The 16,649-nt window shown below is 39.2% G+C and overlaps 1 protein-coding gene across 1 annotated transcript; it reads left to right on the forward strand.

The window, feature by feature from the left end:
* Positions 1–1,245: 1,245 nt before the first annotated feature.
* Positions 1,246–16,283, forward strand: LOC136447649 (SCO-spondin-like). The gene is made up of 22 exons (XM_066446689.1): positions 1,246–1,260; positions 2,379–2,562; positions 3,097–3,270; positions 3,784–3,951; positions 4,674–5,007; positions 5,404–5,453; positions 5,849–6,040; positions 6,601–6,774; positions 7,308–7,397; positions 7,926–8,030; positions 8,445–8,502; positions 9,055–9,272; positions 9,750–9,917; positions 10,384–10,504; positions 11,109–11,231; positions 11,594–11,640; positions 11,911–11,989; positions 12,491–12,652; positions 13,179–13,225; positions 13,605–13,778; positions 14,488–14,760; positions 15,178–16,283. The coding sequence occupies exons 1-22, from the start codon at positions 1,246–1,248 to the stop codon at positions 15,186–15,188; spliced, it is 2,967 nt and encodes a 988-aa protein (XP_066302786.1). The 3' UTR covers positions 15,189–16,283.
* The last annotated feature ends 366 nt before the right edge of the window (positions 16,284–16,649 follow it).

The raw sequence follows: 16,649 nt of genomic DNA on the forward strand, positions 1-16,649 counted from the left end.
ATAGTAAATTCCAAAGCCAAGAAGTTTTGAAAGAACAAATATGAAGAATCTATATTTTGGTATACCAATGTTACTCTGTGTGCTTAGTTTTGTTCAACCATCCTGACACATGTATATAGATTTCAGAATGGCCAAACTTTTGTTTTATTTGCACACTTGCATCAGTTTTGGGATGGGGAGGATGTCATCCATGTAATCAAATTAACATGACCTACTTAAAGTCTAATTGACTAATGTCTCTTCTGTCCACAGTGGTACCCAACTGGTCAGTGTGGAGCTCTTGGACCTCCTGTACAGCCAGCTGTGGTGGTGGTACCCAGTATCGCAGCAGGACATGTGATAACCCGCCCCCTGTCTGTCAGGACCTGAACTGCATAGGGCATGATGAGGAGACCAGATCATGTAACACCCAGCAGTGTGAAGGTGAGAACAAAAGAGGCTGTTGGTATAATCTTAACCTTCTCCCTGCTGCCTTACTCTGTAACCGATAGGGAATTGGGTGCCAAATGGCTACTTCAGTGTGCTAAAGGTTAACAAAGATAGGCAGGAAATGTCCTTTTTTAAACGTGCAGGATGTGTGCCAATTTCTCTATATTTTCTATGAAACACATTTTTTTATTTATTTTCAGTACTTTCAGTTCACTCAATGTCCTATGCAATTTTGTGATCAATAGACAAGTTAACATTTCTGCGGACTAAAAAAACTGCTTCTGTCACGAAGGGTGCTTAATATTTATATAATTTCTGCAAACATTCAGACATCTTTATGCATTCAGATGCCTTTGAATGTGTGCATGTTAATGCAGAGTCCATTCTTAGAGGGCATTTGAATGGAAGTGATGTAATTACCCTTGTATCAGAAGCAGTCTATTTAGTCCACAAACTCGTATATTGACAAATAAAATCAAAAGATTTTCCTTTCATATAAATGACTCTAGTCTAAAATGGATTATCATTTACGTTCTTGTCTGCCCCACCTGAAGCTGGCTGTCCACCTGGCAAGCAGCTGCGTCCGTGTGTGAACACCTGTCCACACACCTGTGCTGAGAGGACAGGTGACATCACCTGTGTGGAGCCCTATTGCACACAGGGGTGCTTCTGTCCTCCAGGGATGGTGGAGGATGATGCTGGAAACTGTGTGCAGGTAAAAGGCTGTTTTCTTTATATTCATTACCACGACAAGTTAGGCCATCTTTTACTGTCTTTGGTTTCAAAGTTGAATAAGGGGAAGCTGCAGCTAAGAGAATGGCAGAGGACAGAGTTAGATGTGGGAGGATGGTGGAGTAATTATTCATGGTGCTCCAATGACCCACAAAGAGGTCAAGGGTTGAGGTAAGGTTTCAGGACTGTCTAAGCATAGTTTCACTATAGATACTGTAATTTCAAAATTTTCTCATCTGGTTTATTCTTGTGGTTTTTTCATCATGAAACACTACACCACAATTGTGTGCTTTTGTGCTACAGTTTCAACAGTGAACTTCAAAAACACTGTGAAAGCCTATGTTCCACTTCTACTGCACCCCACCCCCCCCACACACACACACACAGACATATTACACACAGATAAAAGAGTTTAGAGTAGATTTATTGATAAGGAGGGTACTGGTTAAAGTCAAGTTCACATTTCCACTGTCTGAAATAACAATTTTCACAAGATATAGGACTCATATATTAAGATACATACCATGTTCAAAATCACTGGTACCTGTCCTCGGTACTGAAGACAATGCTGTGGTGCAATCTTCAAATTTCAGCTGTGTGCACACTGCCTAAACATATATAAAACCTTGTAACAGAAATACATAATATTCATTCAATCGGACTGTACTTTGGTGCAAAAGAAGATGTGAGATGTATTACTACAAACCTTGCATAGGGATATAATGTCCTTCATTGTGCACATTCACATCTAAATGCTCGTAATGTTACCATCAAGAACGTCCCTTGACATTTATGCTTAACATTTACCCTTGGTCTACTGTAAATATATCTACGTTCACAAATTATAGTGAAAATGAGTAGTTTAATGAGCCTTTGAGTTCCCAGTTGAAGCAATGGCAGTACTACAATGGAATATTATATGTTTGTGCTATGACAAGTTTGTTGTGAGACACTACTGCTAAAACTAGAAACTTAAAAAAACAACACAAAAAATTTAAAAATGTTCAATAACTGTGAAAAGGTCAAAAGGCACGAAATACCTATCGATGTACATATGTAAATAAATTACGTTTGGTACCGCGTCTGTCAGAATTGCACTGAAGAAGGTGACAAACGGTCACCAAAATGCCAGTCTTTAATATAACATTTGGTTCTGTGAAAAAAAGACATTCCTATCCAATTTAGAAGAAAATTTTATGTTTTTTTTCTTTCCCCAGGAGTGCCCCTGCACGTTCACAGTGTCTGGCCTTGGTTCTGAAGGTGAGGCTGTCGGGAAGCTGTCGGACGGCTCCCCTGTGTATCAAGGACAGGAGGTGGGGTCAGGTGATGTGGTACATGTCAACTGTAACACCTGTACCTGTACTGATGGTCATCTCACCTGCACAGATGAACCTTGTCCTGGTAAGACCTGTAAAAGTTTCCTTTGTTTTATGAGGCACTAATGCTGTATTTACAGCTTTGATGAAATAAGTGTTCAATGAAACATTTTGTAAATCTTAGAGTATTTTCCAACCTGCCTGATTTTGTAAGCTTAGGGACACGTGCGCTTACCTTTTTTATAGATATTAGAAAACAGATTGTTTTATTCTAGAGAAAAAGGGCACTAAAATCTATACTTAAAGGTTTATAGACAATCAGAATGTTTTGTGTAGGGGCATTATTTTGGCATTTGTATTGCATCTCTCCTGAGACATATTGAAAATGTAAGTGACAAATAAAGATAAATAAAGAGATTAACAAGCCAAAACTGAAATATACAATACACAGTATCAATATTTGTTAAGCAAAATAAACATACCAAAATTTCCAGTCTTAAGTTGTTGTAGGAGCATTAAGAAATCATTTGATTACTAGACCAGTCTACAAAACTGATAAATGATGCAAGCTATTAATGTTTGTACAATAAAATAACAATGTTACATTCTCTGTGTTTAGTTGATGGTGGAGTGTCCAGCTGGACTGTATGGACCAACTGTTCCATGACATGTGGAGGTGTAGGTGTTCAGGTGCGCACCCGCGCCTGTAACAGCCCTGCACCTGCACACGGGGGACAGCCGTGTACCGAGACACTGTTCGACACCAAGTACTGCCACACGCCGGAATGTCCAGGTCAGGAACTGGATTCCACGCTATTATGTAGTGCTTGAAAAAGCAAAACTAACTCACTCAAGCCTCACGATTCTTAAAATGTGATAGGAGCCTTTTCATCAACTAGCTTAACAAACTTTGGAGTTAGATGTTTATCCCTTAGTTGCAAACACATTGTTTTATTAGATAGACACAGCTAATATTTCAGTATTTTCTACTGTTACTTCTATACAAGTTGCTAACAACATGGAATTTCTTTAGTATTTCTATCAATTTTCCCGAACGTTTGTCTTGAACATGAAAGTGAGTTCGGTCTGGATATATGTATATTCTTACCTTAGAATGGCCATACAACAAATAAGATTGGCTTCATTGTTTAATTGTATTGAATTTCATATGGACTGGTCCCATGTTAGAAATAAGAAATGAACCTAGCTTCTCCCTGCTGGATAAACCCAAAACCGAAACAAATGTGACGCCAATGGCTACCTTAGCAGGATGAAGGTTAACACATATATTGCCTGGCTGTTTTAGAACCAGGAGGCTGGTCAGACTGGACCAGTTGGAGCTACTGTACTGTGACCTGTGGCGGAGGGGTCAGCCATCGCACCAGGACCTGTACCAACCCTCCCCCGGCGCACTTCGGACCTGACTGTGAGGGGCATGACACTGAGACTATAGAATGCAGCCCTGAACCTTGTGGTAGGACAATGTGTAGCTTGTATCATGTTTGCAAGAGCTTTTATTTTTTGTTTAATGGTTTGTTGTCAGAATTGTTACGGAAGAAAAAGAATATAACGTAAGAGAATATAGATTTCATTATATGTGTATAGAAGTTCCTACTATTGGAAGCAGTGATGAAAATATAGAGTGTAGTCCTTAGCCTTGTGGTAAGATAAAATTTCTTTCCTACCATTTCTTCATAACTTTAATTTTTTTCATTAATTGGTTTGTTCGCAGAATAACAGAAGAGAAATATGGATTTTATGATTTTTATGGAGAGGTTTGAGACAGGGGAAACAGCAATTAAATTCTTGGAAATTTAGATCCAGAATATCTTAAAAGATACGTAAATGTACTTAGCCATTATGGCAACTTCATTCTCCTAGCATCTTTCTTTCAAATTGCAGCTTACAAGCATCTAAGTCCTATCTTATAAACTATGGACCAATGCATCTTGGCACAGTTTGGTATGTTTTTAAAGACAGTTGTATTCATCATTTAGTATTGCAAACAAGACACTTTTTGTTTGCTTTTTTAGCATAGTTAACCCTTTTTATTTTTCATTTTAAATCATTTACTTTTTCTAACACGGCAAATCTAAAACAAGAAACTACAAGTCTGTTGTGTCTGTTTTGCGGGCAACATGTTTTGAGTCATCGGCAAGTAATGTAAATCAAATTCTTTACATTGTATTTGCATAGAGCTTGGATGTGAAGGAGGCAAAGAGTACACCCAGTACTGCACCAAGTGTCCTCGCACGTGCAATGAGCTCGCGGGGAGGTCAGAGTGCACCACCATGGAAACCTGTCAGCTGGGCTGTCGCTGCCCCAACGGGACGTACGAACAAGATGGCTACTGCATCCTCGCGGAGAACTGCAAGTGTGAGATCCCGGAGGAGATCCTGGCACGAGCTACAGTGGCGCCGCTGACGATGGCGTCTACGTTTGATAGCCTGACGTTTTCGGACGCAGAGCCGTTGTCAGACCGTACCACTCTGTTCCCACAGGAGGTGATTGTTGGGGAGTGCATGGTGTGGTGAGTATATTTCTTCTTTAAATGATCATATTTTTTTACAGTTTAAAGACATTAGAAGTTCAGTAAAGTTCAAAGCTCGGGAATTAGAGATAGCATACTTCAGCCCCTTTAGCAGAACATACAGAAACGCACTCTGGACACAAACAGACAGACAAGACTGTACTTCCCATTTGAGATGATTTTAATTAAAAAAGTTCGCAATTTTTCAGTAGTTCAAATGATATAATGTCAGCAGACAGGTATCCTAGAAAAAGGTAAAATATCACAACATTTTGATAGAAAAATTAGCAAGATGCATGATTTATTGTGGTGAAAACTGTTGATCGAATCCCTCTAAGCTGCTGGATGTATAGCAGTACGTTGTTGCTTAAATCTTTGTTGTTTTTCCACCCCCAGTATCTGTTCCTATGGATTGTTGAACTGCACTGATGATAAGCTGTGTGCTGGTGAGCCATATTCCTTCTTCTAGAAAAATCATGTTTGACGCTACAATTTATATTTTTTTCTGACCAACAAATGTATTTCTGGCCTGCACAGGTTAAAGACAGCAAAAAAAGCAGATTTCTTACTTTTTTAGATTTTTTTAATGGTTGTGGAAGAATGGTGTCAAATACATCTCTTTTGACTGTTATAAGCTGTTCTTCCGATGCTTGAGAAGATATGAATTAGGCATCCACCATAAATTTCATTCAAAAAAAGCATCTGCCATGTTGCCAACAATGTGTGTGATCAGCATGAATCTACATTATTTTTTGGCAGTATTTTAGCAGAATAGTAGTTAGCAGTAATGCAGTGTAGATTCAGATGTGAATCAAGCTGATGTTGTACTTGACCTCTCTAGCCCCTCCCAGTTGGTCAAGTTGGTCCAGCTGGACGCCATGTTCACGACCTTGCATCACCGGAGTCGAGGACATCGGCAGCAGCGTCAAGTCCCGGCGGCGTTACTGCAACGACCCCCCACCCCGGCCAGGACGGGAGTACTGTGAGGGGGATGATATACAGGAGGTCACGTGCAATGTGCCACAGTGTCCACGTGAGTTGGGATTTTCCTAGTCAGTCATGTGTCAGATAAACCAATCTGCAGTATAATCTTGATAAAAGGCGCAGTTATTCCACGAACTGTCAGAGATTGGAACTCATTGCCATACTCAGTAACACAGGAACTAGAGGTGGAAAAGTTCAGAGGGGAGGTCAAGTATACACAAGCATCATAAACAATCTTCTATCTTTCTCTCTTCAATTGAATACGTGTTACTCTTTCATCTAATCACAACCTATAGATGACTATACCAATCTACCCACCCTATGATGCTACCCCTACCCTTTTCTTGCCCATTAGAGACAGTCTTTCAAGAGTCCCGAGTCTTACAGTCACAAGTGCCGTCTTTTGGTCTTGTGTGGAAGTGCATGGTTTTCCAATAATCTTTTATGTGTTAGCATGTTTCATTTCTTGCCATATCAGAGCCAGGAGGTTGCTCGTCCTGGAGCCTATACATGTATGGTTCACCAGTTCTGCCACCTGTGGGTTTTGTTTAGAATTACATGCACGCCAATGACGTACTCTAACATGTTCTGTATCTTTCCCTATTATAGAGCCCGGAGGTTGGTCGTCTTGGACCCCATGGTCTGCCTGTAGCGCCACCTGTGGGTCTGGTACCCAGGTGCGAACCCGGGTGTGTGACAACCCACCCCCCGATGTGCCCAGTCTGGCCTGTCCTGGAGCCTCCCTACAGACTCAGTCATGCTTTGCTGAAGAAGACTGCACTTGTAAGTCTCAACTGATAGCTGTAACTGATTTTCTATACCTATTGCACAACTGTATGAAATACAACATATGGCAACTTCTGAATCAAAATCATTAACAACTTAGCAATCGTTGAAAACTGGACTATTCCTTAATTAAGAATTCATCTATTATGGGATGGGATATAGTCTTTTACTGTCTATAGCTATGATGTAATTTCTAACATTTCAGAGACAGTTTTTTTATGTACTGTTTTCTATACTATCTAATAGACAGCACTTGTAGAGCAAAAACCTCAACCAAAGCTCTATTTGTTTATTTATTTAAGATCACCAGATCTAAAAATAAACTTGAATCCAGATCAAGCTTGAATATGCTGTGGGCTAGATCCAATATCAAAAGATGACAGCTTAGAATGCGTTTAATGAAAAGCCCTTGAAAATGTCTTCCTGAACTCTCAAAACTCAATCAAATCTGGGAAATTGTCTTAAACATTTTCTTTAAAAAGTACTTTGTGATATGTGTAGTTTTAACATGATATATATATATTTTCCAGCCTGTCCGCCCAACATGGTGTACCACAGCTGTCTGCCCTGTCCACGGTCATGTCTGGATCTACAGGAACATGTGGAGTGTGTGGAGCACGGTAAGTAAACTTTTATTCTAAAAAGGATAAGATTACTGTTATCTTGGAAGCTCATCTGTGTTGGTAGTAATCATTGACCAATTGCTGACAGACAGTGGTAGTTGAAAGTTTGATCCGTAACAACCTCAGCGTTGGAAGAAAGTTCAGCATTGCACTAAGATGTTGTTGTTTTTCATTTACTTCAATTAACCACAAAACAAGTCTCATTGAGAACGACTGAAATGTTTTGAGCTACTGTATTGGATTGTGATGACAAATGTTTGTTCACCTTTGAATTGGCAAGTTTTAGGTTGTATCCATCAGGAAAGCAACCACACGGAATCTTGTTTCATAAAGATAATGTTATAGTTCTAGGAAAGAACCTTTCAGTTTGAAACTTCCTCTTGAGATGTGCTACAAAAATCACACAGGAAAATTACACAGGAAAAATTCTTGTGAAGGGCTTGTACCATTAAGAGAGTGGAAAGAGAAAGAGACAAAAAATGGGTCAATGGTGGTTGACTTTTTTGTTTCCACAATGCCTTGCAGACTGTATCCCAGGATGCAGCTGTCCTGACGGGCTGCTGCTGGATGGAGACTTGTGTGTGCAGAGGGAGGCCTGTCCTTGTGTCATGGTCAACCCCTTCATTAAAGGTGGGCAACAAAATGTTACTTTTATGCCTGAAAATTGGCAACCTAGGATTGATGTGTTTGAAAATTCCTATTTTCCTAGAACTATCATAGAATGGAACTCGTTGCCATCAAGCCATTAGAGCGTTAAAGAACGTTTGAAGTCAGATGTACAAAGGTTCGGTGTGACAGGTCGTTCAGTCAAATATAACCAGCTGCTGCCTCACCGCATGCTTGCGAAGCTTGTGTGTTATATATTTTTATTTTATGACACCAAATGGCGATTATACCGGCTATACAGATACAGAAAATTCTCTATAGTCAGTAGCATTCTATACTTATCTTATTCTGAGTCATGAGAACTTTGCTAGTTAGAGAGACCAAAAGCAAGTATAACAATACACTTATTTGACCCAATCTTTACCACTACACTTACAGCTGATAGACCTGTGCAGTACCCAGCAGGCAGTTTGATCACTATCAGCTGTAACAACTGGTAAGTCGCAACTTTTGTAGTTGATTTTTGTCCAACTTCATATCCCCATTGCTAATTATAAGTGTTTACTTTATAAATAAGTGCTTATAGATTAAGCAGAGATGTACGTTCTTATTCCTCAACGTAACAAGTTACATGGTTCTTAAAAACGCTGGAAATATTAATGATTTGTCCTGTATTTTGGCTGGATGGCGTTTCAGCACCATGTTGGTTACAAAATAGATAGATGCTCTCATTGTTGTTTATAGTGTGAATCTATCTATTGCAATGGTCAGAAAGATTCCTTGCTGTAACTGACAACGCAGTAGAGACAGTAGGGTAATATGAAAACATTTAGTTTTTTAATATTATATGATTTTATGTAATAATAATTGACATTTTCTAGGGTGACACTTTTATCAACATGATTGCGTTATTTCTCAGATAACCTACCTATTACCTATCCAATTTAATGTCTTCTGTTCCCCTTCATCTGGGGGTTTGACGTACTTGCACATTGTTGAGGTAGATGTACATGAACAGATGAATATAATATCATTAATACTTCCACAGTACCTGTGAGCATGGCCGGTTCCGCTGTACTGACCAGATCTGTGACGTTGACTGTACGTGGAACCCCTGGTCACACTGGACCACCTGCACAAAGTCCTGCGGAGTGGGCATCAGGACCAGACAGAGGACGTACCAGGAACCACGGGGAAACGGCGTCAAGTGTCGGGACATGTCGTACAACACAGAAACAGAAGCGTGTAATACAGACGCATGTTCAGGTAATTCTCAAAATTAGTAACATTTTCTTTACGGATATTGTTTTCTCTTCTCTTCTGTCAATTATTCATAAGTAAATAAGGTATACAGTGATACCGCAGAAAAACATTTCTGCATTAATTGTACCTCTATATTTTTCTTATTTTGTGTGCTATTGATTCTTTGATATGAGAATCCAGTCTCCAATCAGATGTTCAGAGGTTAAATTGTTACATTTTGCTGGCTACCGGTTTTCCGCAGAAAAGGTCATCAGCTAGAAAAACGTATCAATTTATAAGATCCAAATGAATTGTTGAATTGGCCTGTTTATACTGAGTTATGTAATGTAATAATCATTATGATGGCAAGAAGAATCTGATAGACTCATGTGTAGCAAATTATTTTACTGCCCAAACTTTTTGACTGTTTTAAACTGCTTGGTTGTTTGGTATTTTTAAACTACGAACAGTGATTAATCATTTTCTATTTTGTGTCCCCAGTTGATGGAGAGTGGAGCACCTGGAGTCACTGGACAGAGTGTGACGCCACCTGTGGAGGAGGAAACACATGCAGGTTGCGCACCTGCTCCGACCCTGTGCCCAAGAACGGTGGACTGGAGTGTGAGGGTCTGGCACAGGAGCTGGCAGTGTGTAATGCAGAACCATGTGGTGAGTTCTACCTCCTTGGGGAAAAAGTGTATTTCTAAGAATCAAGTATATTTTCAAGAATTTATTAAGCATTAGGACATTGTATAGAAGTCCTTGATTTAAGCACAATCATCCAGGGAAAGGAAAAGAAACATCATAAATTTGAATTCATCCGGTTCACAATGTGTTTAATGCCGGTGAAGAAGGGGTGCGTTTTTTTTTTTTTCATTTACGTTTCAGCCATGCAAATTTGTCTGGAACTATAATGAACTGCAAACTTTAATGAAGAAAATATGGTACTGTAACAGGCAGCATTACTGACATGAAATAATTTTTCTAATTTTGAGGCAATTTGACTGGCAATCAATTGCATGAATGAATGAATTTTTAATGTCTGATTGGATAGTATTACATTTTTTGCACAGGAAAAGCTCTTTCTTTCCAGAATAGAATTGACTTCTTTTCAATGTTTCCTTGGTGTATTTAGGACCAGCATGTCCAGATGGCCAGGTGCCGGACCTGTGTGTGAATGAGTGTGGGTACAGGTGTGAGGACTTCCACCAGGTGGAGGTGTGTGTGGAGGAAGACGACTGCATTCCTGGCTGCAGGTGAGTTGTTCAAACCTTTCATCACAAAGCCTGAGGCCAAATCTACACAGTCACACATTTTTAGTCGACTTGGAGTGTGCGAGGAAACTTATCTTAGGCCATTTAAGTAGCATTTTTAGTAGGAAAACTCCATGTGAGCAGCCCAAAGCTCCTCACAAACAGTCCGAGTCGACTTTCAAAACTTGTATGTAAATCGGGCCAATGTGTCTGCTTTTATGTTTTCTATGTGGTGGCTAGATGAAGCAGAATCCATGTATTAGATCATCATGTATTCGCAAAGTCACCTTTAAAATGGGTCTTCATTCATCATTCTCACTCATCATTTTCTCTCTCAAAATCTTATCCAGTTGCTTGAGTAATTATTTTTGTCATTCTCACGGTGTTATACTTTTGCTATTCATGTACTAATGAATACCGATTTGCTATCTTCTCAAAAGTATTATTAATAGACAATAAGTGTCATTCATAACGAATCATTCAACAATTTTAGATATTTGTTTTTAGCCAAGTACTTGATCATCCAATAGTTTTTAAATTAGCTTAAGCCTCAATAGGCATTTCTAATGGCATCAATTCAACAATTCCTTCTGTGTTTTTTTTTCAGATGTCCAGATGGTTTGTTACTGCAGCATGGGGAGTGTGTACCCCCAGCCCTGTGTGAGTGTGTGGACAACAACGGTAACATCGTAGCACCGGGGAGTGTGGTACAGAACAACTGTAACAACTGGTGAGTTAGACAAAAAAATGTTCTTCACTTGAAAGTTCATCTGTGTTGCTAGAAGTCATTCTGGATCAAAGTTAAAACTAATTTCCAAAAAAAAGGACTCACAAATTTTTGACTGATCAGCTCCAGTCTTGTCAAGGAATGAGCAATCCAATACTTCAGAATCTGTGACGTCACTTTATGCACATAGAACATATGGCTCAGTGAGCAATGTATCATAAGTTGTAGAAAGTCTATGTTAGTCTATTTCAGATATATATTAAAGAGTCCAGTCTGTGGTAAACTGCTGAGGCGTATATGTATGTACTCTCATGATTGGAGGTCTTTCAAACAATAAACAATGTTTTGTCCTTTTCTTTTTTCAGCACCTGCAAAGCTGGTGTATTTTCATGTACAGACCAGCCCTGCCCTGGTAAGGCCGGTGTTTGATTTTAGTTAGAAGATTCCAAACATTAGACTATCTATAGATAATGAATACATGGAGTTGTAAATCAAACATTCAGTAACCTATTGGGTATTCCTGATGGTTGTGAGTACTTTTTGTAACAGTAGCTTACCTATTCCCTTTTAAAAACTTTTTGATCATTTGTGCATTTAGATAGCTGCATAGAATTACATCTTACAAAGATATACATGTTAACTCCATACATGAAAGACAACAATTCCATTTCTCCTATTCCAGTTACCTGTGGCTGGAGTACCTGGTCTACCTGGACAGACTGTAGCACTACCTGTGGGCAGGGCACACAGAACAGATTCAGGTGAGATTACAAAGGTGTCTTTAGGATCCTAGACAAACATAATACACGCATGATGTACAAATGACACATGCAATAACTTTGTAAACATGCATGATGCAGCCAAATAGATGTAGTCAAAATCTGTCTCTATATGTGGTATAACCTACTTCAGCATAACACACCTGCTTTGCAGGTACACAGTGCAGCTGGTTATATTACACTGAACAACCTGTAGCATTTAGCCTTTCATGCTAAAATCAAACTGTAAGCATTGCTTAAAGCTATCTAGTGAAGATGTTCCTACAGTGAAAATGCTCCTACAGTAATAGAGGCAGAGAGTTCCACTCTACGACTCACAGGCAAAAACGAAGTTTTGAACACACCTGATATATAATGGGTTGGTAACTCTGGTACTTATAAGGCATTATAATTGACTTTTTCTTTAAACAGAAACACGGAATATAATTATTATGTGTAGTTTTTTTTGACAAATACTTACTATTACTTATTTTGTATTTCCAGGTCACCCAACAACCCTCCAGCCTCTAATGGAGGAGAGGAATGTACAGGTGAACAGGTGCAGTCGCAGGTGTGTCAGCTGGACACCTGCACACCTGTCTGCACCTACGACGGGGTGGAGTACCAGGTGGGAGACACCCTGTACACAGCTGAATGCACAGAGTGGTGAGTGATGAAGTGTCTTTGAAAATCAAATATGCTTACCAAGTGCAATGTAAAAAACAAATTGAATGTAATTACCTCCATGAAAAATGGAGGAATTGTTTTTGCCGTGTCTGTCTGTGTGCGTGACTGTGTGTATGTGTGTGTGTGTTTCCAGATATTTGCAGTCAGCATAACTTAAGAACCTCTGGATGAATTGTTATTGTATTTGGTATGTGGGTAGTTCTTGGAAAGATGAATGTCAAGGTTGAGTTTGGACCCCCTGGTGTGTGATCTTGGTACTGCAGCAGAACTTTCAGTTTGTGCATCGTTATTCTTGGACATGCTATGGTATCATACAGTGCATTGTAACCGCAAATCTCAAAGACAATTTAGGAATTATAAGTTTAAGAATATCTAATAAACTCAATGAAGCATGAATGAATTGAGAATGTTTGGCAGGAATAATATCAAAGACTTAGGGACTGATTACAGCAATTTTACATTTCCTTGAGTCCTTGATTCTATCTCTTGCTTTTTTCTTCCACAGCACCTGCACCCCTGACGGCCTGTCCTGTCTCAGTATCAACTGCTCAGGTTTGTAACTGACTAGTTTGTCACCAACTGTACTTTCAGTAAATGTGTGTCTGCCAATTATGGCTACCAGTTAAAATAAGAAACTTCTCTTAATTGTATTCACTGAAAGAAGCACATTGCAAAAAATATACGTTGTCAGTTTCATTGGTGCACAGCGCAGAAGAGAAGCAGATCCAGAGAAGAGAACTTTGCAACAGAACTGAGTCAGCTTACCGATGTGATTTTTGTGGAAGAGACTGTCATTCTCGTATAGGGCAGTTTTAGCCATAGCCGAAGCTGTAGGGCTCGATATCAATTAAGATTTTACCAATGGTCTGAGGGATGCCATATACTAAAAGTTAAACTTAAATTTTCTGTTCATTTTATCTGGTTGGGACAGCTCTGGCTAGTTGGGAAGCCTGGGGCACCTGGAGCACCTGTGATGCCACCTGCGGAGGTGGGAAGCAGACACGCACACGGACCTGTACAGCCAGGACTCACTGCTGTGACTACGCCTGCCCTGGTCTGGCTTCAGAGGAACAACCCTGCAACGTTCAAGATTGTCCAACTACATGTACGTTAAATCTTCAACTGTTAAGATGAATGAAGCTGCAAATATACTTCATGCCACTTGGTGGCGCTGCTGCAAGAATGCGATTTCAAATTTGGCTGAGTCTGTATTTAGATGTTAAAGTTTGCACAAGTTGGATTATGTGTTTGCATAAAGCTTAGTAATGCCAAAGTCCAAATCAGTGACGAGCATTGCATTATCCTAATTGAGTTCCCATCTATCACTTATTCAGCACAGTATCTTTTCAATAGAAATTCAGCAGGAAACATTTTTTTCAAACCATAATACAGATGGATTACAAGTGAATATTGCTTACAAGAAAAACGTTACTTTATACCTGATGTTTCTTTTTAAAAAGCAAGTCATTCTAGTGGCCTGATAGTCAATACATGTAGCGCACTCCCTCCCAGCGTCAAGCTCGCACAGAACCATTTCGTGACACACATGAAAGCCGCTAAGTTAACGTATGTCATATTTGGGCGCAAATACAGGTGTTTTGGACAGGCGTTGGATACAGGTGTTTTGGACACGATCATAACTTTAGGTTATCACGCGGCATTCCATTAGATATTTTGAATGCATTGTGAGTGCGCCACTGTCGAAAAATTTGAATACTTCATCGTTGGAATGTGCGGCTGCTACAATTTATATCAACTTCTGGCGCATTTCGCATTGAAATGTGTGTTTATCATGAACTCATTTTCCTCTGCAGCGCCATTGTGCCAGGTTCACACGGAGGTGCGAAACCTGAGTCACAACAGCTGCGTGGCAGACAACATCCAGGTCAGTTTCTGCGCCGGGACCTGCCCGTCCTACACGCAGATCAACGTGATGCAGCCGTACTACCAGACCGTGTGCGAGTGCTGTACCTTCACCCTGGACGCCCTGCAGCCGGTACGCTTCGTCGAGCTGGACTGCGGGAACGGAGAGAAGGAGACGACCGTACTGCCCAGGATAGAGCGATGCGACTGCATTGCTTGTGCTGGTATGTACATTTTTCTCTCTTTATTTTAGGTAGAAGCTAAAAGGAGTATTGCAAATTTATCCATAGAAGTATATGATCTGAGTATAATCTATTTACACTGCCACAATTATGGTACTAGTATTCAAACTTGGAAGACTCTATCTTAGTTGATTTGCATAGTTCCTTGGTACATTTTAGCCACAGTAAAGATTAATGCAAGTACTTTTGTCTCTTGTGACAAATGAGGATTCAATTCTTTAATTAATCAGCTAATTACATATATTATATATAACATCCTCTAAGACTAGTTGTAGCTTAAAGTTGAACATATTTTATCATCTGGTATTTCTGTCATTTGAAACTTGAGCAAGCTGTTTCAACATCTCATTGCCACAGCCACTACAGACTATTTATTGTTGTATGATGTTACATTTTCAGGTGGAGACTAACTTCAAGATGAAAAATGGACTGACTGAAAATGGCATGGAGGTGCAATAGTCCTGGTCATCAGTAAGGCTGGACAGATGGAAAAAATGACGGCGTGGCAACAACATTTCAATACTTGCAAAATTTTATCTGTGTCGGCAGTTAAGACTAGTACAGAGCTAAATGATGTTTTCGACCAATTGCTGATGTCACATGTCCCAAAGTCACATGGCCTACATTTCATTAAATTTGGGGACATAATCATAGTTTTAAGCCTTTTATCAATATTCATTAAATTTGAAATGATTCTGGTCATTACTTTCCAGTAGACATCTGTTTAAAAATCAGTAGGTAAGTGTCGAGAAAAAAAAAGGTTGAACTGTGATTAGAGCTGTGTGTATCGTGTTCCTCATGCCATGAAATTTACAAAGACATTATCAAAATGGTTGATGAGGATTCCCTTGAAGTTCGCATTTCAACTGGAAAGAAGTGTGTGTCTGACTTTCAGGAGAGCACGTCGAACCACACACCACAGGTGGCAGCTTTTTTAAAAATACTTTTCTCTCACTTAATGTCACTGGATGTTAATGTATTAATTATCATAATGATTTGAATTTCGGTAGACATTCATAAAAGGCTTATACTTTATAGTTATGCCCCAAAATTGTGGGGCTATTAAGAACTTATTGATCACCCCTCGTAGGTGCCTCCAAGCAGATCTTTGGGAGCAAAATTTTGAGGAAAACAGCAGTGGGGCAGTTGAAAATTTGATGTTTTTGTGTTGAAACAAAGTTTTAGCTCTGTACTACAGTTGAATGTATATTGCTGTGCCTGACAAACCTCTCTGTCTAGAACATACCCATATTGTTGACTGGGACATGTGTATCTTCCTAGATTTACATCATGATATAAGGACTATGAATTGGTAAAAGAATTATAGAGTATATTTATTCAAGATGCTTTGATGACAAAATGCAAAAATATGGCAGGGAATAGTTTCATAGTATTCATTGTGAAATGCTTTGACTTGGTAGGACATGATCATAGCAGTTTGGCTTTTTTTGGCAAATGAATGGTATAACAAATAAACAAACAGACAAACAAACAAACATGTTCAACTCATATGTAATACAGATATGCTCCCATTCAGAACAGACTAGAACTGCCATGTTTGCTGAAATTAGGTTCTATCAATTTTCCTTATTTTACAATGAAATCTATCTCACCGATTTTTGTTTTATTCAATATGATGATATCATAAATATAGAGAAATACGCAATGTATTATTTAAGGTACTGTATAGAAGAGAGTAACGAATAAAGGAATTATGAGCATGAAATTTGTATGGTTGATCTTGACTCCTTATTAGTATATGATAGTCAAGAAGTGTTATGTAAGTTTGCTTCAATGTGTTCTGAAACCGGCTATGGTCAACACAATAAAGTTACCCTTTTTAAAAGTACAAATATAGTTACGTAGAATTT

The sequence above is a fragment of the Branchiostoma lanceolatum genome, chromosome 13 (genome assembly GCF_035083965.1).
Source record: "Branchiostoma lanceolatum isolate klBraLanc5 chromosome 13, klBraLanc5.hap2, whole genome shotgun sequence".
NCBI classification, from domain to species: Eukaryota; Metazoa; Chordata; class Leptocardii; order Amphioxiformes; family Branchiostomatidae; genus Branchiostoma; species Branchiostoma lanceolatum.